The sequence below is a fragment of the Psammomys obesus genome, unplaced genomic scaffold (assembly GCF_907164565.1).
Source record: "Psammomys obesus unplaced genomic scaffold, mPsaObe1.curated_primary_1811, whole genome shotgun sequence".
Classification (NCBI taxonomy): domain Eukaryota; kingdom Metazoa; phylum Chordata; class Mammalia; order Rodentia; family Muridae; genus Psammomys; species Psammomys obesus.
Window position 1 is genome coordinate 18134861 of NW_026592510.1, and position 26777 is coordinate 18161637.

The 26777-nt window shown below is 41.6% G+C and overlaps 1 protein-coding gene across 1 annotated transcript in view; it reads right to left on the reverse strand.

Moving 5' to 3' along the window:
- The window catches only part of Trpm6 (transient receptor potential cation channel subfamily M member 6), a 129840-nt gene that overhangs the window by 96020 nt on the left and 7043 nt on the right, over window positions 1-26777 (reverse strand). The window contains exons 2-6 of the mRNA XM_055614178.1: window positions 18900-18973; window positions 12171-12209; window positions 9407-9584; window positions 4637-4850; window positions 3995-4119 (exon numbers count right to left, since the gene is read on the reverse strand). Of these exons, the coding sequence (XP_055470153.1) occupies window positions 3995-4119; window positions 4637-4850; window positions 9407-9584; window positions 12171-12209; window positions 18900-18973 (630 nt within the window). The remainder of the gene's footprint in view (window positions 1-3994; window positions 4120-4636; window positions 4851-9406; window positions 9585-12170; window positions 12210-18899; window positions 18974-26777) is intronic.

The window sequence follows — 26777 nt, forward strand, 5'->3', positions numbered from 1 at the left end:
TAATCCCAGCACTTGGGGAGGCAGAGGTGGGAGGATCACTATGAGCTTGAGGTTAACCTGGTCTACAAAGAGAGTATAGGACAGCCCTAGCTACAGAGAGAAACCCGGTCTCAAAAAAAAACACTAAACTAAACAAACAAAAAGGTATAGGTAAGGGGAGGACTTTCTAACTAGAATTCTAATTACTCAGAAAAAAAAAGACCAATGATTGACAAATAGAACCCCGTGAAATTTCGAAGTTTCTATACAACAAAGGAATTAATCAAGTGATGAGGCAGCATACAGAATGGGAGAAAACCTTTACCACCTACACATCCTATAGAGGATTAATATTTGGAGCAATCAAAGAATTTAACACACTAAACATCAAAAGCCAAACAACCCAATCAAATATGGCTTATAGAAGTGGACAAAGAATGTTTAAAAAGAAGTACAAACTAGCAATAAATATTTTTAAATTGTTCAGCATTCTCAGCCATTAGGGGAATGCAAATAAAAACTACTTTGGGATTCTATCTCACCTCAATCAGAATGGCTGTCATCAAGAACACAAGTTCTGCTGAAGATATTGGGGAAGAGGAATGCTTCTTCACTGCTTATGGGAATGTAACTGAGGTAGTCACTATGGAGATCAATGTGGAAGTTGCTCAAAACACATTTTTTAAAAAATAGAACTATCCTATGACTAGACAATACCATATCTGGATAAAAAGCCAAAGGATTCTGCATCTTCTACATCCTACCACAGAGGTTCCTACACACCTACACTTATTGGTGCTGTAGTTACAACATCTAGGAAACAGATCCAGACTGTTAGCCATAGATAATAAAACTTCCACGTGCACACGCAATGGAGTTTTATTCATCTATGAATAAAAATGAAATCTGTGGGGAAATAAGTGGAATTGGGGAAAAAAATCATACTGGCTGAAGTCACCCAGAACTAGAAAGACAAACACTGCATATTCTCCCTCATTTGCAGATCCTACCTTCAAATTTTTATTGTTTGTATTTAAACCTAAAAATTACACTGTTCATTAAATTTTTGACACTAAGTTAATGATCAATCCCTTTGTCAAACTCAGAAAATTTCAGTTATGAATAACAAGTCGAAAGCAATCTAACATCTCTTAGTATGAAACAGCAAAAATTATTTGCTGTACTTATGCTATCTGAAGAATTCCGTTGCAGTGGTTATGTGCATGTGATAGTTAACAAAACAGAGACACAATAATTAAAGTCCATTGTCACCTTCACAGAGACATGGAAAGTGACAGAGCTGGGCTTTAACTGCATAGGGTGTGTGTGTGTCTGCATGTGTGTGCGCGTGCGTGTGTGTGTGTGTGTGTGTGTGTGTGTGTGTGTGTGTGTGTTGGAAGTGCTGATGGTGGTGGGTAGTAAAAATGCACTTCATAAACAGTACCCAAATCACATATTAATGATCTGTTTTCTGCATGGGACCATACTATATTTAGAAGGAATTTGGGATAAAAAAAAAATAAGAAAGCAAAACAAAATCTCTATTTTAAGACGGACTTGGAAAAACTGTGAGGAGTGGAGGGAGGGAAACTGTGGCCAAGGTGCAGTGAATGGGAGAAGACTTTTAAAAATATAAATTTTGTCATTTGTTTTCTACAAAATGATGAATATGGTATTCCATAGTATTGAAAGCAGCAAACCTGATAAATTTATACAAAGGTCATATAAGCAAACATATCAACTTTAAAGGTTGTAATGGAAAGTGTGAAAATAAAAGATGGCCAACTCTGGCTTTCATTTATATATAGCTTCAGAGGTTTTGTTGGTGGTGTGGTGGTGGTGGGGTTTTTTGTTTTTTATTTTTTTGTTTTTGTTTTTGTTTTTGTTTTGGATCTTTTTGTTTAAGCTGGATTGAATGCATGTAGAGGCAAAGGACCAAGAAAGGGAACATGAGTTGGGGCTGGCGTGGCAGGGAAGGGATACTAGGACAGATGTGATATGAGAGTAGAGGGAGGAAATTCTGGAGGTGAAAGGTTTAAGCTGGACATGGGGGAGGAAACTATAAAAAGAGATGTGAGAGGTAACAAAACTAAGGATGTATGGGGAAAGTCCTGTGGGACCCTACTACTTGGTGAGTTGATTAAAAAGAAGTTTGAAAATACTTATTTTGCAGGCACAATTGTTGCATATCGAGAATTTGCTCCAAAATATAAACACCATTATTTGGAAATGTATAAGAGAATAAATGAAACAAAATAGGACAACAAATTAATAGCTGTTAAAGCTGGGAAATGGTATACAAGAATTCATGTTTCTAACCTCGCATCTGTTTAATATGTGTGACTTTTCCAAAATAAAAGTAGGAATAAACTATGACCATGTCTACATTAACTGGCATGAGAAAATGACTGATAAATAATCAAACAACAAATACCAGATTCATAGTGTAAGATTCTATCATTGCTTTTTTTAGAAATACATATTTTCGAGACTCCGGCAATGGCTCAGTGGATAAAATGCTTGCTGCGCAAGCGTGAGGACCTATGCTCAGATGCCCAGCATCCACATCAAGAGCCAGGTGTGGTGATGTGATCTGCAACACTAGTGCTGTGGGGACAGACAGATAGATTGTGAGGCCTCCTGCACAGACAGCCTAGCCGAACAGCAAGTTTTGGGGTCAAGTGACTCTCCAAAACTGAAGTGAAGACCAGTAGAATGCATTTGACATTGATCTCTGGCCTCCACAGACGCACCCAGGGGAAAGTACACACATACACTCATGTTCCCAGAGTCATACACGCCCCCGTACACACACAACAAAAATTTTAACTCTACATGTGTTCAAATATGTAAGCAAATCTGCAATAATAGCATGCCAAAACATTATCAGTAACTATCTTCTTATGTCTTTTTCTAATGTATTATATTTTTAACAACAATAAAACACATGTGCTTTATACATAGTTTAGGCAGTCCATTCTCTTCCAACAAACACAGATAGAAGCATACACAGATCTGGAGAGATGGTTTATATAGCAAAGAATTAAATCACCAGAATGCACATTTAAAAGAAGAAGAGGAAGATGAGGTGGGAGAAAAGCCAAGCATGATGGTACATATTTGTACTTCCAGCACTGGAGAGAGAGAATTAACAGGGTTAATCCTAGGGTTCTCTGGTTGGTCAGCCTTGCCTACTCAGTGAGCTCCAGGCCAATGGGAGACTCTGTCTTAAAAGAAAAACATTGGGGATGGATGTAGGGCATCTGAGGAACAACACTCAGGTTGTGTTCTGGCCTCCACACAAGTCTACATAATATATGTGCACCTGTATGCACACACACACACACACACACACACACACACACACACACTCATTATTACTCACACCAAAAAAAAATCACTAAACAAGAATGCACAAAGCAGAACAGAGTGTAAGCTGGGGGAAGAAAACTAGAAAGGGCCAACTAAAGAGTGTGATTTGCACTCTGCAAAATACTGCAAGGCTCTGTACATTGGCTGTGTGAAGAATGGACCCACTGTCCAGAACTTGACAGAGACTAACATGCTGCAATTTACATTTTATAGGAATTTGTCTGCTTTTGCATTGAGGCTAGACTATAACAGACAACAAGAGTAAGAGAAAGGAAAACTCTTACAAGAATTTGAATGTCAAAGCATGGCCACTTGGATTGGCAGTAGAGGGGAGAGTCAGATTCTGGAAATATTCCAAAGTTGGAGCTGAGAATTGACTGACGGGTTCCATTTGAGGTTGTTATAAACTTAATCCAAATTTTTTTTGGCTTGGGCAGTAGCAAAATGGGACTGGCATCTTGTGAGACAGGGTAACAGCTATAGGCGGAAGGCAGATGTTTGGGATTTATCACATTTGAGGTATTTTATCAGATGTTTGGGTACATTGTAAAGTAGGCATTTCAGAGATATGTTCATTTCCTTTATAAATGAGCACAGTGGCCTCTAAACTGATGATAGGCGAGTGAAAGGATTGTCTACTCACATCTTTTCCAATCAGTTCTCTCTGATTCTCAATTACACCCCAAGGAGGGATTCCAACTGTCCAGATTTTCCTCAAAGACATAGAGGAATGGGCTTTTAGGGCATCCCCAACATGCTTGGACACGCCTATAAAACAACCAGAGTAGAAATAGAATTTCAGCTCACAGACCATGCTAAACAGTGACTCTCACAGATACAAATAGAGGATCCTAGGTAAAACATCATTTTTAAGGCAGGCTGCTAGCACAATGGATTAGGTGCTAGCTTCTTAACTCTCTCTCTCTCTCCTCTCTTAACCTCTCTTCCTCTTACCCCTGAACAAGGACCTGAATAATTCTCCTCTTCCTTGACCAATTGCTAACACTAGACACTACTCTTGCCTTGCTGGAATGTTTCATGCACCATTCTACCATTCTCCAATGTACCAGTAAAATGCCCTGCAGATTAATTCTGATGTGAAGGCAGGTGGTTCAGAGACCACTATGTTAGGAGTGGGGGTGTTTTGGTTTGCTTTGCTTTGTCTTTCTCCCTAATATCACCACATGTCCTGTGAATGCTGCAGAGCAGAGATTCAATATCAGGCCACCTGGCACACAGTTAGAAAGGAAAAGGAGAGAGGTAGGGAGTCAGGCATGAGATTTACCTGAGTTTATGCCTTCGGTAATTATCCATGCTCCTGTGGTCTCTGCAGCTTTGACCAGACCCTGGCTGAAGGTCTCTTTGATCTTGGAGGACATCTTGAAGTTCTGGAGACCCCCATGGACAGAGATCACAAGCTTCGGCAGCTCCATATTCCATTCTTTCAACATTAAATGCAACAGATGATCCGGTTCTGTATCACAAGAAGTTCTAACATACTGGAAGGACAGCACACACCCATGAACAGAACACAGGGAAACAAAGTAAGTAGAGACAATAAACACACAGCAGGGCTGCTAAGGTGGCCACAGCCTGGCCGGACATGTCCAGGAACTCGCTCAAAGTTTAACTTCACCTAATGGCAATATTTGCTCTTAAAGATTCCACATTCCCTCCAACTTCCTTCTGTGAATTATAAATCACTACAGGGAAGCTTCCTCCAGTTGGAGATTTGGCCTTGACAGTTTTTTAGAAGGCTAGAGGTGAGGCAAAAATACTTCATCAGTGCATCAGCAAAGCCATTTGTAGAGAGATTTATAAAGCAGATGAAACGAGACTTTTTATCAATGCCATGACTTTGCATTTACTTGATTCTTCTCATGTATTTGTAAAAAATTTTTAAATTCATTAAGATGTACAGTATCTTTTTAATGTACCTGCCAATCATTTGCTTGCATGCAATTATTTCTCTGAGAATTTTTTCTTTTCAAAATAAGTACCCTCATCTGTGAGAGTGCGAGTAAAAAAAAAAAAAAAAAAATCAGTGAAGTCATACCAGGGAATTCCACTGATTCACTGCATCTGGTCTGACATTACTGACATGGCTGGCTACAGGCCACTTAAGTTCTGCACAGTGAGGAGAGCTCGGCTTCCTCAAACAGAATCCCAACCAACAGCAGGGATAAGCCAGCACTATGAAAAGAAAGGCTGGCTCTCAGCAATTAAAAACAAGGAAATCATGAAACTTGCAGGCAAATGGTAGGATCTAGAAAAGATCATCCTGAGTGAGGTATCCCAGAAACAGAAAGACACACACGGTATATACTCACTTATAAGTGGGTACTAGACCTATTAGATAGGATAAACATACTAAAATCTGTACACCTAAAGAAGATAAACAAGAAAGAGGGCCCAGGGTAAGACGATCAATTCTCACTTAGAAAGACAAATGGGATGGACACTGGAAGTAGGAGAAAACAAGTAACAGGACAGGAGCCTACCACAGAGGGCCTCTGAAAGACTCTACCTAGCAGTGTATCAAAGCAGATGCTGAGACTCATAACCAAACTTCGGCAGAGTGCAGGGAATCATATGAAAAAAGGGGGAGTTAGTATGACCAGGAGAGGACAGGAGCTCGACAAGGACCAAATATATCTGGGCACAGGGGTCTTTTATAAGACTGTTTCCCCGACCAAGGACCATGTATGGATATAACCTAGATCCCCTGCTCGGATGAAGCCCGTGGTAGCTCAGTATCCAAGTGGGTACCCTAGTAAGGGGAACAGGGACTATTTCTGACATGAACTCAATGGCTGGCTCTTTGACCTCCCACCACCCCGAGGGAGGAGCAACCTTGCTAGGCCACAGAGGAGGACATCTCAGCCAGTCTTGAAGGTACCTGATAAGCTAGGGTCAGATGGAAAAGTAAGAGGACCTCCCCTATCAGTGGACTTGGAAAGGGGCAAGGAGGAGATGAGGGAGGGAGGGTGGGATTGGGATGGAATGAGGGATGGGGCTACGGCTGGGATACAAAGTAAATAACCTGTGATTAATATAAAAAATAAAAATGATAAAAAAAGGGAAATCATGAATTACAGGTCTATGGGTGGAACTCTCCATACAAGCAATTATAAATGAGCACAGTAGCCTCTAAACTGATGATAGCAACTGAAAGTAGTTTACTAGTTGCCTTTCAACTTGCTACTATGAGACCATTTCATTTCATGATTAAAATACTAGAATTTCTGGCCAACAGCTATCATAATACATACATAATAGGAAGACTAGAAGGTTGATCATGATCCCATGTGTGAGAGGTGCCACCGAGATGCCAGGCTTTACAGCACACTACAGTAGCGGGAAAACCACAAGCAGAACCTTACTAGCTGGTTTGGTTGCTGAGATAAGTGGGTGAAGGCAAAGGAACAGCCTGGGTTCCATTCACCATCCTGAGCCCCAAGTCTTCTCTCAGGTGAACCTGTCTTCAACTCTAAATCCTCCCTGCACTATCCATACATACTATCCAAAGAGATCCTGCTCCTTGGATAAACACTGATGAAGAACTAAATTATTTGCACTGGCCTCTTCCAGCCGGAAGCCCAACTGAACACCTCTCTTCTATTTCTTTTCTAAGGAAGTCACTCCCCCGACCCCAGGCAGAACCTAATAGGCAGATTCTCTCAGGTTCTCCTTTGTATAATAAGATGGAAGGGATTCTGGGACAGGAACTGTAATAGAGAGACACAAAAGATAGTCTGCCTCAAGCTTTCGTCTTGCCCAACATGAACCAGAAGGATAGAAGAGGCCCAGACAGCCTTGCCCTGCTGAGAGTAATAAACGCACTCAGGTAAACACATTGTAATGACAGCCAAAAGCCAAATCTAAAACCAGCTAGTTGTAGGGCTGAAGAGATGGCTCAGGGGTAAAGGGCACTGGCTGCTCTTCCAGAAGATGCAGGTCCTTAATTCCTAGCATCCAAACGAAGAGTTTCAACCACCTGCAACTCCAGCTCCAGGACATCTGATGATGTCATCTGACCTCCATGGGTACCAGGCACATATGCGATGCAGACATACATGCAGGCAAGCATCCATACACTGAAAATAAACCAACTTGTTTGTTTTCAAAAAAAAAAAAAAAAAGCTAATCATCGGGAGATATGACTAGCTCTATTTTCAATTTTTCTGAGTGTTTTTTGACACTTGTACAAGCCAACCCATGGTGCTCCATTGGGCCCATTCACCTGGGTAAGCTTCAGATCTCAGCTTAACACTGGAGCCTATTTTCTCTACTTTTGAATGCCTTGCTCATTGCCCACCGTGTCCTCTCACTGAATGGGTTATCTCTTTGCACATTCTCTCAAAGAACCTGTGTTAAATTCTCATAGCCTCTTCCACTTCTGTGGGGCCTGTGTATTTATTGTTTATTTCCACCCCAAATGCCAAACAATGTTAATACAGGGAAACTATTCTCTTTGGACCATAGGGAGTACATAGGTACACAGTAAGCAATGAATGCGAAGAAAAAGGAGTAAGTGAAGGTGGTGGAGAATGAATAGTGCCTGGGGTTGTGGTGCAATAATGAGCTCTTGGCTTTGTTCTTTCCCCAGGACGGCAACAAGCAAACAATAACAGTGAGAAAAAGACAGACAGACATATGGACAGAGAGAGGAGAAAGAAAGCGAGAAATAGCTAGGTGGTAAAGAGCATCTGCTGTTCTTCCAGAGTTCAGTCTTTAACACCCACTGTAGGTGGCTTACAACAACCTGCAACTCCAGACCTAGGGCTTCCAGTGCCTTCTTCTGGCCTCCACCAGCCCCACATACCTGTGCCACACACATACACAGACACACATTCATAAATAAACAAACAAACAAATATCTTAGGGGGAAAAAAACAGCAAAAGGAGGGAGAATCAAACTTAAAGAAAAAATTGCACACAGGACTATCTAAGAATCAGGCTGTAGATTCCTCTAGAAACTGCACTGCGACCTTACGAAGGAACTTCCGTTTAAATCCAGCCTTCCGACAGTCACCCGCAGAACATGATTGGCACTCAGCTCCCCTGAGGTGGCTCCACCTGGAAAATCTGCTGTTAAGAAAACAGCAGGCCACTAACGTTCTCAGAAGAGAACGCCCGAAGGACAGTCGACCTATTAACACTGTATGCTACAGTTTGGATCTGCAGTATGTGCTTTTGGGAAAAGCACTTCGTTAAAGGCCCACAGCGCAGCCTGTGGCGTTGGTGGGAGACGGTACAAGCTGTAGAAGGTAGGGCCTGTGGGCAGAAGTCAGGTCACTGGGTGCATCCTGAGCAGATATTGTCACCTTTGTCCCTCTGCCCTACTTCTTCCTGTCTGCTGTGCCCTGAGCAAAGTCACTGCATGTCGTGTAAAACCCTAGAGTTACAGGCTGTATCTCACCCAGGCGATTCCACTTTACAAGCCTCATTTGACTCCGCTTTGCTTGTAAATGCACAGGGAGGATGACACATCACCTTGATGGCCACATAAACTGCACAGGCTGATGCATTTAGCCCTAAAATTTTTAAAGGTGCCACTCTGTAAATTTATAAAGTTAACTGAGGCCAAATATAAGCACAGAGCTGTATTAAAGTGAGAATTTATTAGACACACCAAATTGAAAAAAAAAGAGGGTATAACACCCTCACCTGGACTCCATAATGCACAAACCACCTAACAATAAAATGGTGATGAACTCTCTGAACCTGTCATCTAACTACCCTCAGCGTGTCAAGGGACTAACAAGCAGAGGGCTCACAATTCTCCTAGCAGCCTCAGCTCAGCTTGGTCCCCACTGTGCCATGACCTAGTTAAACCGTCAACCATTCACTCATCCGGACCTAGTCCTACACCTGGGATGCAAACACCCCCCCATCCCTAAAAGAAGAGAGGACGGGGCTATATCTGACAAGGGATCAATGACATGAATTTCCTTTCAATAAAGCCACATCACGTGACTCTCTGTCCTTACAAGGACATTTGCAGGGTCTCTTTTGTTCAAAACTAGTGAAATGCTTTGGGTTATCGGCAGACCTTAGAGTGGTAGATATGTTCTCCATCTTGGAAATTAATGGTGCCGAAGGCATCTGTAGGGCTTTTTGTTGTGTGCTTCTCAACAGACCACTGCTCGTTGCCATCGCCTTCCTTCGCTGGGAGGTCCCAGGCGAAGTCCATCCCATGATGATCTTCAATCAGCCGGCCACAGTAACACCTAAACCCAGGAAAACAAGTCACTCAGAGGAGAAAATCAGCGCAATGTTTCCAATCCTCAGAATGATGTCTAGGTGTCACATATTCATAACTCTCAAATTTTCACGCTCAGCTCACTAAACCTGACAGTAAGCCCCTTCACCCAGTAAGCCATCTCGCCAGTCCCTACTTCTCCTTTTTTTTTTCCTTTTCTTTTTTTTATGATTTTATTTTTTTCTTATCAATTACATTTTATTAACTCTGTATCCCAGCCGTGTCCCTCTCCCTCATTCCCTCCCAGTCCCTCCCTCCCTCCCTCATCTCCACCGTGCCCCTTTCCAAGTCCACTGATGGGGGGACCTCCTCCCCATTCATCTGATCCTGTTTTATCAGGTATCTTCAGGACTGGCTGCAAAGCCCTCCTCTGTGGCCTAACAGAACTGTTCCTCCCTTGAGGGGTGGGGAGGTCAAAGAGCCAGTCATTGAGTTCCTGTTAGAAATAGTCCTTGTTCCCCTCACTATGGGAAACCAATTGGTTACTGAGCTACCACAGGCTACATCTGAGTGGAGGTTCTAGATTATATCCATACATGGTCCTTGGTTGAATGTCAGTCTCAGAAAAGACCCTGTGCCCAGATATATTTGGTCCTTCTCCTTCTTAACATGAATATACAGTCGGTCAATCACACGATGAAAGAACATCTTAAATATGTATTATCGGACTTTATTTCTTCTCTCCGTTTTCTGTTGTTTTGTTTGTTCATTTGGCTTTTTATTTTAGATGGAATTTCACCAGGATGCTCAGACTAGATTTGAACTCCTAGTTTGGGTGCAAGTGATTCTACTGCCTCAGCCTCATAAGTAGTTGGGCCACAGAGGCCATCAAATGTGACTCCACCTCCTTTTAAGTAAAAGCAGTTGGGGTGAGGGAAACAAAAGCTTTTTCTATTGATAACATGTTTCAATATTCTTCATCTATCTCTTCCTTTTGCTCTATAGCTCTTTATTAATATATAGTATATATTTATATAATTTATAAATAAGCAGGCATATAATATATAGGTTTGGATCTACATTCCAAAATGTTCAATGGTAATGGTACATGGTAAAACATGTGAAGTCCACACTGGCAAAGGCATAAATCTTTACCATGGTCCCCACATGCATATATTCATTTATAAATAATATTATATGCTCATATCAGTCCACACAGTAAATACTAGTCAGATAGAAGTAGATTTATAAATGCACCAAATTGTTTAGTTTTTCTGTCCATAATTATAAAATACTATAAATGACTAAGTAACCCGAACATTCAGCACTAAGGATGCAAATCCGGGGCTAGACACATTGCTTCACTGGAACAGTGCTTGTGTTAGCATGAAAGCAGTCCCAGGTTTGATATCTAGTATCACAAACACCAGGCGTGGTGGTCTACACCAATAATCTCAGCCCTACAGGGTAGAGAAGGGAAAGTCAGAAGTCCAAGGTTATCCTTAGCTAGTTTAATAACATCTAAAAAACAGCTTTAAGGACAGCCTAGGCTATAGAGACCCTGCCTGAAAACACCACATAAGACACCAGTAAGTCAGGGGTGGTGACAACCTTCTAGAACCCCACCTACTAGTGAGACTGAGACCAGACAGTCGGAAACTGGAGGCTACCCTAGACAAGTTGCCAAGACTGCAAGGCTGTCTCAAAATTTAAAAATATAAAAATAAAAAAAAAAAATAGGAGTTAAAGTTAACACTGGATAAGCCCACAAACTTTAGAGGATAGTTGGAAATAAGGATGTTTTGTTTTGCTCTACCGACAAGAGAGAACAGTAAATCCACTTGCTGGTACCTGTTTGAAAACGTGCATCGCTATGACAGTTTGCGAAGCAAAAAAAAAAAAAAAAAACTTCGGTTTTGTTTCTTGTGCACTGTAGGTGTTTTGCCTGTTTTTATGCAAACACGAAACGTGCAACTCATATGTCAAAGACCTCACTGTGCAGCCAACAAAGAGCTACATTATATCCAAATACAACATAATAGCAAAAATAAAATGTAATGTTTCATACACGTTTTAGGTGGTGGTAAAAGTTCTTGTCAAATACCCTAAGATGTTCGAGTGTCTCAATGACTCAGGATTTCTACTAGATTCAAGTACCATGTTCAAGCAAGTAAAAAAAAAAAAAAAACACGAAAATACACATGTACACGTGTGTACCCTCCTTCACACACCACACATTCCTTTTGTACCTCCATCCTTTGCAGAGGAAAATAACAGGTGCCTTACACTTGGATGTCTCAGTCCCTCACTGAGAGCAGCTTGACACATCTGTCACTCATCATTCATCAACAGAGCTGTTTCCATGATCTGGCCAGCACACAGGCGTCTGCTTTCCCCCTCGCTGTACGTGGTTTCCCTCACAGAGCTGTGCGCTTCACTGAAGGTGACAGCATTCCCTGACAGAGGAGACTGTTCCTCAAGCTAAGATTTATGAGGAGCTGAGCGCCCCTGCTTGAACCTCCAAAAAAGCTCTCGAGGTCTGAAGAAACCCTCCCAAGGACTTCTTAACGCAGTGCCTTAATAAGAAAAGGAAACGAATTTGTCAAAGTCTCACCTGACTAAATTCTGGCAGACTTGGCAGCCTGGAGTGCATCTGAGTCAAAGAAATAAAAATGATTGTTAGTTTACTAATACATGTGATAATAACTTAATGCTAATCTAGAAAATATCACTTTCCACCGTCTGAAAGTTGTTGAATAGCCACGCATCGTTTGCTTTCCGTGGCATTCCTTGTGCATAATTATAGGAACAATTAAAAAATTAACGATACATGGACTATGAAATCAAAATACCTAAATTTGAATACCATTGATGCAGCGATTCTTCTAAGCCTCAGCTCTCACATTTAGAAATAATTTCGAACAGTTTATGAGCCCCGTAAGGTGATAAAAGAGGATTATCTTAAGTAATTCATCTGAAGTAGCTCATGCTCCCAGGTGCTTTGCAGTAAATGTAATAGAAGTAGTACATGAGTTACTCTTCCCACTGCTGTGACAAGATACCTGATAAAAGCGACTTAGGAAAAAAGGAAGGGTTTGTTTTGGCTCACAGTTGGAGGGGAAACAGTCCATCATGATGGTAGGTCATGGAGGTGAAAGTGTGAGGCAGCGGTTCACACAGTGTCAGCAGTCGGGCACCAGAGAGAAGAATGGTAATCCTCAACCTTTCCCCTTTTATTCATTCTGAGACTAGCCTATGAGCAAACCACGTTCTGGGTGGGTCTTCCCTCTTCAGTTAAACCCCTCTGGAAATACTCTCATAAACACACCCAGGGGTGTGCCTCATTAATTCAGTAGGTGATTCTTAATTCAGTCAAACTGACAAAGTTATTTAATCCAATCAAGTTGATGATGGAGGCCAACCATCACAGGTTAGGTCTCACTATTATCATTGTTATTCCAGGTACTAAACAATGAAGATAACCCAAAGCTCTAGGCAATCAAGTAGTAAAGCATATTTTTAAATATTTTACAGCCATAAAACAGGACCAGCGATGTAGCTCAGTCAGTCGAGTGTTTGCCTAGCACACACGAGGCTCTGGGTTCTATCCCTAGTACCTCATAAACTGGGTATGATGGCACACAGCTATAATTCCTACACTTCAGGGGTGGAATGAGGAAGATCAGAAGTTCAATGTCATGCTCTGTGACATATTGCGTTCCAGGCCACCCTGGGCTACAAGAGATACTGTCTCAGTGTGTGTGCACGTGTGTATAACAATATCAGATCAAACACTGTTGTTGATCTACCTGTGCTCCTGTCCAGTGCCACTCTGCTTCATTAACACTGTTTTGTAGGAGTATTTTTTACTTATGCGGTTAGTTAGTTTGATCGGTTTTATTTGGTTAGTTTGGTTTGGTTTGGTTAGTTTCTTTTGGTTGGTTCTGCTTAGTTGACTTGGTTAGTTTTGTTTAGTTGGTTTGGTTGGTTTGGTTTGGTTAATTTGTTTTGGTTTGATTGGTTTGGGTTGTGGGTTTGGTTTCATTTACTTGCTTTGATTAGTTTAAATTGGCTTGCTTTGACTCTGTTTGGTTTGGTTTCATTTGTTTTAGTTGATTTGTTTTGTTAGTTTCATTTGGTCTGGTTTGCTTTGCTTATTGGCTTATTTGTTCAGCACAGTGCTAACAGTGGAATCTAAGGCCTTGCACATGCAAGGCTCTTCTGCAGAGCTCCAGGGCCAGTTCTCAGCATTATTGCTTGGTAATGCATCATGCCATCTCCAAAGAGAGTCCTGTATGTCTTAGTCTTCTTTCATATACTATTCTACTTTTCTTAGCTGGGACTCTGTGAAGTCCTAGGCTCCATCTCTAGTGTCAAAATAAATAAATAAAAGAAGGAAAGAGCTTTTTTCCCCCAATATCTTAATGAGGCTGTAGTGGTCGTCACCACTTTCTGAGCTTCGCCATGCTGCCCAAGGATGACAAGAAGAAGGATGCCAGAAAGTCAGCCAAAAAAGACAAAGACCCAGTAAGTAAGTCTGTTGGCAAGGCCAAAAAGAAGTGGTCCAAAGGAAAAATTAGGGGCAACCTCAACAATCAAGGAAGTTCCCAACTATAAGCTTATTGCTCCAGCTGTGGTCTCTGAGAGAGCCAGTTCTTTGGCCAGGGCAGCCCTTTAGGAGCTACTGAGTAAAGGACTTATCAAGCTGCTTTCAAAGCACAGAGCCCAAGAAATTTACACCAGAGACACAAAGGGTGTTGATGCCCCAGCTGCTAGCGAAGATGCATGAGCAAGTTCAATCAGTTGCGCGTTTGGGAAAATACAACTTTATTAAATCAAACAAAGAAAAAGAAAGAAGGGTTAAAATTGCTTTCCTTTTCTAGACACATATACATCCATATAAATTTTTTCAAATCCTTTGAAAATTCTTTCAAGATATTGATGAGTATTTTATTGAATTTGTAAAATGATTCAGGACTTAATATAAGTATAATTAATTTCCTTATTAATTTTCCTCTTTACAATTCAGAAAAGCTTCCAGGATTTAGTCATCAATGGTCATATTTTCAGTGTAAAGTAATTTTTAAAAACCATAGTTTTTTTACAAGAAAAAATATACATTTTTCATAAAATAAGGATCATAAAATTTTATTTTCATAAAATAAGCTGTTCAGAACCTGCCATTCTAACCTTCATTTCTCTTTTTTTCAGCCTTTGTGTATTTTCTTAAAAATAAAAAGGAGAATCAGTCTCAGGAAAGACCCCTGTACTCAGATTTTTTTGGTTCTGTTGCTCTCCTTGGGGAGCTCTGTCCTCTCCAGATCTTACTATTTCCCACCTCTTTCGTAAGATTCCCTGCACTCTGCCCAAAGGTTGGCCATAAGTCTTAGCATCTGCTTTGATAGTCTTCAGGGAAGAGCCTTTCAGAGGCCCTCTGTGGCAGGCTCCTAACTTGTTTCCTGTTTTCTCCTTCTTCTGATGTCCATCCTCTTTGCCTTTGTGGATGGGGATTGAGTATTTTAGCCAGAGTCCTCCCTCTTGATTAGTTTCTTTAGGTGTACAGATTTTAGTAGGTTTGTCCTATATTATATGTCTATATAAGTGAGTATATACCATGTGTATCTTTCTGCTTCTGGGATAGCTCACTCAGGATGATCTTTTCCAGTTCCCACCATTTACCTGCAAATTTCATGATTTCCTGTTTTTTATTGCTGAGTAGTATTCCATTATGTAGATGTACCACAATTTCTGTATCCATTCCTCAGTTGAGGGGCATCTGGCTTGTTTCCAGCTTCTGACTATTACAAATAAAGCTGCTACAAACATGGCTGAGCAAATGTCCTTATTGTGTATTTGAGCCTCTTTTAGATATATGCCTAAGAGTGGGATAGCTGGATCTTGAGGAAGCGCTATTCTTAGTTGTCTGAGAAAGTGCCAGATTGATTTCCAGGGTAGTTGTACAAGTTTACATTCCCACCAGCAGTGGAGGAAGGTTCCCCTGTCTCCACAACCTCTCCAGCATTTGTTGTCACTTGAGTTTTTTGATCTTAGCCATTCTAATGAGTGTAAGGTGAAATCTCAGGGTTGTTTTGATTTGCGTTTCCCTGATGACTAGTGACTTTGAGCATTTCTTTAAGTGTTTCTCAGCCATTCGATATTCCTCTATGGATTATACTGTTTAGCTCTGTTCCTCATTTTTTAATTGTATTACTTGATTTGTTGCTTTTTAACTTCTTTAGTTCTTTATATATACTGGATATTAGTCCTCTGTCAGATATAGGGTTAGTGAAGATCCTTTCATAGTCTGTAGGCAGTCATTTTGTTCTGACGACAGTGTCCTTTGTTTTACAGAAACTTTTCAGTTTCATGAGGTCCCATTTATCAATCGTTGATCTTAGAGCCTGTGCTGGTGGTGGTCCGTCGAGGAAATTGTCTCCTGTGCCAATGAGTTCCAGGCTCTTCCTCACTTTTTCTTCTAAGCGGTTTAGTGTGTCTGGTTTTATGTTGAGGTCTTTGATCCATTTGGACTTTAGTTTTGTGCAGGGTGGTAAGTATGGATCTACTTGCATTTTTCTATATGTAGACATCCAGTTAGACCAGTACCATTTGTTGAAGATGCTATCTTTTTTCCATTGTATGGTTTTTTCATTTTTGTCAAAAATCAAGTGTCCATAGTGTGTGGGTTTATTTTTGGGTCTTCTATTCGGTTCCATTGATCCACCATTCTGTTTCTATGCCAGTACCATGCAGTTTTTATTACTGTTGCTCTATAGTACAGCTTGAGATCAGGGATGGAGATACCTCCAGAAGATCTTTTATTGTAGAGGATTGTTTTAGCAATTCTGGAATATTCCAACCAAGTAGCATGCATGGAGATAACAAAGAACTCCTGCTCAGATGTAGCCCATGGCAGTTCAGTCTCCAAGTGGGTTCCATAGTAAGGAGAACAGGGACTGTCTCTGACATGAACTGATTGACCTGCTCTTTGATCACCTCCCCCTGAGGGGGGAGCAGCCTTACCAGGCCACAGAGGAATACAATGCAGCCACTCCTGCTGAGACCTAATAAAATAGGATCAGAAGGAAGGAAAAGAAGACCTCCCCTATCAGTGGACTTGGGGAGAGGCATTCGGGCATGTGGGGAGAAGGGGGAGGAAGGAAGAGATTGGGAGGGGAGGAAGGAGGGAGCTACAGGAGGGATACAAAGTGAATGAAGTGTAATTAATAATTAAAAAAATTAAAAAGTAAAGTAAAAAAGAGAAAAGGAAGTTAAAACCAAGCCTATTTGTTTTTTATTAGGAGCTAAAAACGATTTAATAAAAGGGAGAAATTTTTGTTGATACTAAGTAGTGAAATGCTAGTTTTATTGTGTGACTCTGACTCCACCACAGGCTAACATTTTGGAAGGCTGATTTCCAGCCCCACAATCCCCAGCTTGCGGTGCTATTGGAAGGTTACAGTCTTTAGGAGGTGGGGCTTACCTGGCAGAAATATTTCCCTTAATGGCAGGCCCTTGAAGGTAATGACTTACTACTCTTTCCAACCACAGTTTCTGTTTTCATGTCTGAACAACGTAAACAAGATCTTGCCACACACAGGTGACAGAGTGGACTACCCTACACGCTGTACTGAGAGCTTCTGAAGTTGAAAGTCAAAATAAGTCCTTCCTTCCTAAATGCTTCCCCCATCCATTTCGTCACATGGATGAAAGGTGACAAATGCACTACCATTTATAATGTCAAAAACACTATGCTTCTTGAGAACCTTACTGGAACCCAGAAAAATGAACTGTATGAGAAGAATGGCCACAGTCATCTATCAAATTTTTGTAATCACATAAACATAGAAACTTGTTTTTTCTTCCTTTATTACACGTAGGAAGTCTTGGATCCTTCATAGAGTTATGATCAGTGGAGCCAAGCATAGTGGCATGTGTCTGTAGAACCAGCACCCAAGGAGCTGAGGCAGGAGAATGATGAATTTAAGGCCAACCCAGGCCGCATACTGATACCCTATCTTAAAGTAAATACAGGGGCAATGGTTTTCTTTTCTCTGATACTGGAGATGGATGGCAAGGCCTCAGGCACACTATATATGTGCCCCAACACTGAAGTCTGCTCCAGATTCAACATGCTCCTTGCATTGTAGGGCTAAGCACACTTGGTATTTTGTCAGTTTTCCTGGGGTCCAAGGAGATTATGAAGATGATTTCCCACTTAAAGTGAGAGGAGTGTCTTGGAACTCAGTCTGCTTTGCTACACCTATCATCACATCACATGACACTATAAAAGATGAATGGGGAGGGCTGTTACCTTGGCATCCCATAAACATTTTGTAAACAGGTAAAATAAAAATTTCCAATCACAGGGTTTACCAACCATAGGTGATTCAGTGAGGGTGGGACTCGTCAATGTTTAACTAAGACAAAGAACACCATTTTAGTCCTTGCCAAAGGACCTTACCATGTTCTCCATGGACTCATGACTTCTAAACTTTAAATGAATATAAGGCCAGTGGCACAAGGGAATTTAAAATAGACTGGCTACCCTAATTAAAATGTTTATCTTCCATTTCCCTATCCATTTTCCACCAGGTCAATGACATCCAGTCCTAACTTCATGGACCTGATTACCCTGAGGAATTTTCCGTAGACCTTTCTTCCCCTGTTTCTCACCAGCTGCCTTTGTTGAACTTTGTTCTACAAGTAGAGTTTCCATAGGGTTGTCCAGAACTCAGAGTTCTCTAACTCAGCCCTGCTGCCTACAATCTACATAAACCCAAAGGCCCCTGAAAGAAAATAAAACGAAGTCTGGTGACCCCTTTGGATCGCTACAGTGTCCCTAATGTGTCCTCAACAGTCATCATTTCCCATGGATCCTTTCGTTGAGATAAAGAATAGTCACAACATTCTGAATAGTCAATATGGAGACAGTAAAAAGTATTTGCCCAAACTTGGTGAGCTACAGCCTTATATCCCTATGACACCCGTCTGGCCTCCAAGGGTGCCACATGGGGTGGAATCCACCACAGTGCAGCAAGTGCTGTTGTTATATGTAATTTTTTTCCTCTTTTTAGTTGACTACTTCTTTAAATAGACTTTTAACAGGAACATATTGGCGAGGCACTGGGGCTATTATGAAGTAACTGCCAAAATCCTTTCTCTTTCTAGGCTTCCTGTAATATTCATGGCACACTTTTATGGAGTAAAGGATGAAACTCATTGAAATGAGTAAATAGCCTTACTTCTTAGATAGCAGCAAACACAGGTGATATTTCTAAATCTCTTCAAACAGCACTTGAAGCATAGTGCTTCTAAAAACAAGAACATAATTGAAAAACTGTACCTGTGAGGGTCTTTTGAGCTGGGTATGAATTTGTTACACTCTCTCTTGTAAAATACTCCTTCAATCCAGGATTTCTGCAACAGAAAAACATTATTTTGTGATCAGTTGTAATGAGGTGACAGTGCGGTATATCTCCTGTAATTCAAGTAGGCAAGATATGTGTAATTATCCTGGTATTCATTAAAGCACCAAGAGTGGGGGCTGGCGACACAGCACGGTTGGCAAAGCGCTTGCTGTGTAACATCGGGACCACAGTTCAGATCCTAAGTCTCAGCAGGAAAGCCAGGCGTGCTGGCATGCACCTGTGATCCATGCCCTGGGAGGAAAAGAAAAGATCCCTGGAACCTAAAAAGAGCTAACCCGGCTGACTCAGCCATACAGGAAAACACAAACATCAGTCTGTGGCTACCGCATGCACAACCACACATATGCACACACACACACACACACACACACACACACACACACACACTCTGAAGACCAACAAAACCAAAACAGGCTAAGCACTCAGTGGGGCTCAGTTTTCCTTCTAACAAAATGCCTTCCATCCTACAAAACTCAGGTCCTATCCAACCTCCACTACAAGCTACATTAGAAGTCTGGAAACACAAGACAATGAAAGCACCATTGAACCCAACTAACATATAATCTTGACTTTGTCACAATATGAAAAAAAAAAAACTTTTGCTTTTTTTTAAAGATGTTATTGTGTGTGTGTGTGTGTGTAAAAGTGTTTTGCCTGCACATGTGGATATGTAGGAGATGCATGCTTTGCTGCACCAGAATGGCAAAAAAACAGCATCAGATTCCATGGAATTGGAGTTGTGAGTCACCGTGTGGGTCCTGGGAACTGAAACCAAGCCCTCAGAAAGATCATCAAATACTCTTACCGCATCCCTCCAGCCCTCTAATAGGAAAATATTTTGGTGCCATATGACCTAATATTGGAAGTGTGGATGTAACGTTGACTCACACAAACTATAACAGAACGTGAGGGAAGCATCCTTATTCTAAGTGCACACACTCTAAATCGGAGAGTTTACTACTGAATACAACAAAGACGACAGAGTCTAGATTTTAATTGGAAGAAAGAGGGGGCAGTTGTATCTTGTGCCTCTAACATTTATATTCATTTAAGCAAAACTTCCCAAGCGAAGGCCAGGATCACCTTAAGGCCATCTATCCTCCTATCCCTTTTGCAGGGTCTACAACTATTTTTATATATTAAGAAGCACTCAATAAATGGGGGGAAACACAGAAAATGTAAATCTGGAAAAATCTAAAGTCACAGAATTTAAAATAAACTAAATGGATATGAGCTCATGATATTTATTATAATGATAAATGGTACAATCATTTAGAATCATTAGACTCCATTCCTATTAAAAACATCAACAATTTTACCTGATACTCCAACCAAGGACCATACATGGAGATAACCTAGACCCCCTGCTCATATGTAGCCCATGGCAGCTCAGTATCCAAGTGGGTACCCTAGTAAGGGGAACAGGGGTTATCTCTGACATGAACTCAGTGGCCTGCTCTTTGGTCACTGCCCCCTGAGGGGGGCAGCCTTTCCAGGCCACAGGGGAGGACAATGCAGCCAGTCCTGATGAGACCTGATAGTCTAGGGTCAGATGGAAGGGGAGGAGGACCTCCCCTATCAGTGGACTCGGGGAGGGGCATGGGAGGAGAATAGAGAGGAAGAGTGGGATTGGGAGGGGATAAGGGAGCAGGCTATAGCTGAGATACAAAGGGAATAAATTGTAATATATAAAAAAATAAATTAATTAAAAGGGAAAAAAGAAAAGTAACAATAAAGGGAGAAAAAAGAGACAATAAAGGTCAAGACTGAAGAGGAAGCAGATTCCCTGGAACCGGAGTCTTCCACCGTTGTGAGTAACCATGTGTGTGCTGGGAATCGAATCCAGGTTTTCCGAGAGCAGCCAGTGCTCCTAACTCCTAAGCCGCCTTGCCAGTCCCTCAGCCTCACCTTTTCAAGGACTAGATAACAGCTCTGTGAGTAGACTTTCTAACTGAATTCTGTCACATCTGTTTGTTCATTTGCAGATATGAAAAGGATAGCCAATGCAAGCTCATCTGGGTGCACAGCTCAGTGGTAAAATGTGTGCTTAGCATGCATAGCCCAGGGTTCAATGCTAGCACCAAAACAATAGTTAAAATTGTAACACTCTGTCAGAGAGCTATTGGGAAGTTTATTCATTAAAAGCTTAAATTTCTTCTAAGGATTATTAGGTCTCCATAAAGCCATACCACAGGCTAAAATTAGCTTTTTGGTTGTTGGCAACTCAACTTCCTTGTGTTTTCACCACAGAACAATATAGAACCCTCCAAATCTCCCTCACAGGACTCCTCATAATATGATGTAATGGCCTTACAGGTCCACTTTGTCCTAAAACTACAGGGATTGTAGGCCCAGTGCCAGTCATTTACGTTGCTCTAGGTTCTGGCACAAGGATTGTTGAATGAACAAAAATGCAACAAAATGAACACATTCAAAATGGACCTACAGGTACCATGGTATAGAATTTTCTTTTCAAAGGGATAAGCAGGAAGTCCGTGACATAACAAGAACATAGAAGCTTTCTTCCTGCGGTTCCTGTATCTTAGCTCAAAACTGTAGCAAAGGCTTTTAATATCAGTGCTCAGGAGGCCAGGCCCAACTGAGCTACACAGAGCAGATAAGGTACTGTAGCTGCTTCCATAGATGGGGGTACTTTTTCCTTTTTACAGCAGTGGGGAGGAGTTTGAGACAGAGTTTCTCTATCCATGACACGCTTTGTAGAGCAGGCTAGCCTTAAACCCATGGCAATTCGCCTGCCTCTGCCTCTCTGAGTGCTGGGACTACAGGCATGTGCTACTGTGCCTGGCTTGGGTATTTTTTCTTTGCTTTTGTATTTTTGTTTGTTTGGGTTTTGCGGTTTTTTTTGTTTAGTTGGTTGGTTGGGTTGGTTTGGGTTTGTTTGGGGTTTTGGCCTTGGAGGAGGAAAAGGCAAAGCAGTGTTGGCCTCAATTTCCTTCACCCTAAGCTAAAATTAGCTTTTACATCCAATCTTAGATCTTAGTAAAGTGGAAAAATACAAAGAAGCATCCAGAGGTGTGCCTGGCAACAGCCACCATTCATGAATGATCCAGGCTCATGATATAGTTCTTTTCTCTGCAGTGCTGGTGATTGAAACCTACAGGTCACACGTGCCAGGCAAAGACTCTACCACCAAGCCACGCTCCTAGACCCTAGATGTTTGGAGTGTCTTCAGAACACAGAGTCTCTCTGGGGATCTCTGAAAAGACAGTCTTAGAGGAAGCTCTTCATTTTCAAACCCTGATCATTTGTTTTAACTTCCACGGAGCTAAGGGGCTGGGGTAAAGGAAAACAAAGGAACAGATCATTTATCATACCTTCAAAAGGCTCACAAAAAAAAAAAAACTCTCCAATGGAGATGACTTGCTTCCACTTTGATGTCACCTGTCCTACATACACAAACAGCACAGCACTGACAAGGTTTCGCTGCACACATTCTGCTTCCTTTATTTACTAATTTCATCATGACTTACTTTAAAGGAAAACTATAGATACAAGTCAGTAGCAACAGGTTTGGTTTGCCTAGCATGATGCAAGATCCTGCATTCCAAACCCAGCACCTCTAAGAGAAGGGAAAAAGAGCATTATCTGGGCTAGAGCGATGCATCAGTAGGTCACACGCGTGCTGTGCAAACATGAGGTCTGAAATTCAAGCCTCCAGCACCCACAGGGTATGTGTGGTGGCCCACCTGTAGTCCAGCATGCTATAGACAGAGACAAGGAGTTCCTAGAACGAGCTATGTAACTAGACTAGTGTATCAGCGTGCTCTGGGATCAAGTGGAAGAGCCTGCCTCCATCTGCAAGGCAGAGAGCAATCAAGCCTGATATCAATCTCCAGCTGCCACATACACGCTCACAAAGGTAGAGAGGGGAGGGTGGAGGTAAGGAGGGAGACAAGGAGCAAGAGATCAAACCAGTCCTTGTGGATTCTACTTAAAGAGGATATTATCATAGGAATCTTGGAATTCACAATCTGTAGGAAACCATAAGAATGGTTCAAGTGAAAAAAAAATAGTGAATTTCAGACTTCAGAGGGACATTTGATGCTTTCTTTGTAGGACTTCTCCCTTTGAGAAATTCCTTCATTCAAGCTAAGTATCCCACAGATGAACTGTCTGCTTAGGGAAGACAGGCCAATCCTTTAGGAGGTTAAGTTCTGCGAAGTGTATATTTTGTGAGTTCTGCAAGGATGATTCATCTGACTCAGTGGATCCAAGACAAACAATTTCAGAAAGAAATACTATCCAAACCCAAAATATCCAGAAATTTAGCACCTATTTTGCTAGAACTACCATGAGGTATATTGACTGGTTTTTCATTAAATGTTTATTCCAGGAGGCAGAATTTAGTAATACATGCAGAAATAAAACATAGAAGTACCTTCTTATTTTAATCTCTCTTTTTTTTGATAGCAAAAACAGCAAAAAAAAAAAAAAACTCTTTGTTTAATAACAACCCTAAAGTGGAATGTCAGCCAAATAACCCACAGATTACTAAAATGCAATTTATTCTGTGTTAATTAAAGATCTTCCCACACTGCTTTGTTGGGTGAAAGCATTTAGAATCTCAGAATGAATTTCTAGACTACATGAACTCTTGGGTAAATAAATAATACATTTATGTGCATTTCACCCAGTTGAATGTTAGTGACAACAGCAGTTACCACCCATGTATAATAAAGTTTCAAACTGAAGTGTTCCTTCCTGTCTCTCCTTTAATTGCTTAAGGCTCTCAAGTCCTCAGGATTTCAAAAATCCAGTTTCAACAGGGTGGACATTGGAAGAGGGAAAAAACAGGAAACAGGACAGGAGCCTACCACAGAGGGTCTCTGAAAGACTCTACCCAGCAGTGTATCAAAGCAGATGCTGAGACTTATAACCAAACTTTGGGCAGAGTGCAGGGAATCTTATGAAAGAAGGGGGAGACAGAAAGACCTGGAAGGAACAGGATCTCCACAAGGAGAGCAACAGAACAAAAACTATGGGCACAGGGGTCTTTTCTGAGACTGATATTCCAACCAAGGACCATGCATGGAGATAATCTAGAACCCCTGCTCAGATGTAGCCCTTGGCAGTTCAGTATCCAAGTGGGTTCCCTAGTAAGGAGAACAGGGACTGTCTCTGACATGAACTCAGAGACTGGCTCATTGATCACCTTCCCCTGAGGGGGGAGCAGCCTTACCAGGTCACAGAGGAAGAGCATGCAGCCTGATGAGACCTAATAGGCAAGGGTCAGATGGAAGGGGAGGAGGACCTCCCCTATCAGTGGACTGGGGGAAGGGCATGGGAGGAGATGAGGGAGGGAGGGCGGGATTGGGAGGAAATGAGGATGGGGGCTACAGTTGGGATACAAAATGAATAAACTGTAATTAATATAAAAAATAAAAATAAATCCAGTTTCAAACTATCACTGAAAGATAACTTTTCCTCAGTTGTTACACACAGTTGCCCCATCTTCTAAGGAATAAAAAGACAAGTACAAGACATTTAGAATTTCTGGATGTGCTCAGTTGTTTTGACAGGGAAAAGGGGGAAATAGAAGCTCTTTTAGTTTTAGAACCTTTATTAGTTCTTTTACAAATGTCCCTGGAAAAGTAAATGAAGAGCTTTAAAGGGAATGCCAGGATATCTGTTGTATAACAATCTAACCTGTTAAGAACTTCCAGGCAGATGCATAAAAGTGCCCCACTTCCAAGGAACAAAATACCTCCATATGTGTTGTCTATAAACTCAAGATCAAACCCAGGGACCTACGCATGATGGACAAGCCATCAACCACTGAGCTACATTCCAGTTCCTGCAGATGGTCTTTGTTTATGCTCTGAAAAAAAATCACATCAAACTATCCAAAACATTAGTAAGACCGCACCCGCATCTACTACACGCCTTCTAGGGACAGATTGCTTTTCATACTGCTGTGACCACTACCTGACTAAACAGCTTCAGGAGGAAAGGTTGGTTCTGACTCACAGTTTCCGAAGTGTTAGTCTACACAGAGGGAAGGGAAGGAAAGCAGGTGCACAGAGGTCTTAGCCAGCCAGATGGAACAGGAAACAGAGAAGGGATGGATAATATCTAGCAAGGGATGGATATTACCCTCAAGGCACACCCAAGCAACCCATTCCTGCTAGCTGGGCCAAAACAGCTTCACAGCCAGCAAAACAATGACACCAGCAGGGTCCCCAGCATCATTGGGAACTAACTGTTCAGACACAACACTCCTAAAGTTATGTTTAAGCTAATTAACTATAAGTTAGACTTAAAGGATGCAAAACCTTCTGGAGGAGTATATTGAGAGTTTCGGGCTAAAAGTAATTCCTAATTATGCATGGTAACACCTGTTTTCGATATAGCACAGAACACGAGGACTTTGCTTCTAAAGTCTGGTGCATCTGGACATGGTGCATTGGCTTGTCAGTCCAGCACTCACAGGCTGAGGCAGGAGGATTGCCAAGAATTCTAGTCCTTCTTAGGCTGTACAGTGAGAACCTGTCTCATATTGGTTGGGGGAGGGTAGGTTAATAAATGGTAGAAACACGTGCCGTATTAGTAATATTAGACAAATTCAAAATCTCTTCAAAAAGCAAAACAAGATGGTGCATGCTTTTTAACCCCAGCAGTCAGGAAGCAGAGAGGTGGATCAGTGAGTTTGGAGCCAACCTGATATACACAGCAAGCTTGAGGACAGCCAGAGCTACACAGAGAGACACTGTTCAAATAGATAACTATATGTATAAACAAACAAGCAAACAAACCCTCCTCTAAAAGAATAAGCGAAAAGTGCCAGATGTGGTGGCTTATGTCTGTAATGTTAGTACTCAGAGGCTAAATCGGTAGGATCACTGTGGGTTCAGGACTATCCTGTGCTACATAAAGAGTTTCAGGAAAGCCTGAGAAGCAGATTTAAACCTGTAGGTATATTCAGGTAAAACCTTGAGTACCAGGAATGGTTTTTTTTGTTGTTGTTGTTGTTGAATCATTAGACAAAGGGGCCCACAAACTCTCCCAAATATCATAGGCTATTGTCAAGACAATTGGTTGCTCTCTGCAACCTGATAGAAATGCCCTATTGCAGAAAACAACACTTACCTTATGTCACTGAACATGAAGAAGTTGAGCTAGTGCCCAGCTAGAAGCTTCACCCTACTGACTATCATTCCTGGTGCTGGAGGGTTCTCTGTATGCTACTGGAGGAGAAAGATAATCATAAAGATCTCCCAGCTACAAACCCTGGGACATAAACAGTGACCTCCCTGAAAGATATACTGTTGCAATAGTGACATAAATGTTATGAGTGCAACCAACCACCTTGATAGGTGATGGGCCTAGAAGAAAGTGTATTACTATCATTCAGCTAAAGGAACAGAGCAACAAAATGACTCCTAACGATATTCTGCTATACACATAGATCAGTGTCTCACTCAACCATCACCAGAGAAGCTTCCTCCTGCAGTGGATGGGAACTAACACGGAGACCCACAACTGGACAATGTGCAAAGAGTGAGGGACCTTGAGATAGTCAGCCCTAAATGGAACGTCTTCATCACGCACCTTCCCTCAGAGTTCAGAGAACCCCACATCACAGGAGGCAGAAAGATTGTAAGAGCCAGACATGATAAATTACTCCAAGGAAACAGTATCTTCCAGATACACCAAGATTGATGCACACATGAACAAACACACAGAGACTGGGACAGCATTCATAAGACCTGCACAGGTTCAAGCCAGATAGGGTACCAGCCTAGAGTTAGGGCTGTCCTAACTCTAACCAAGAA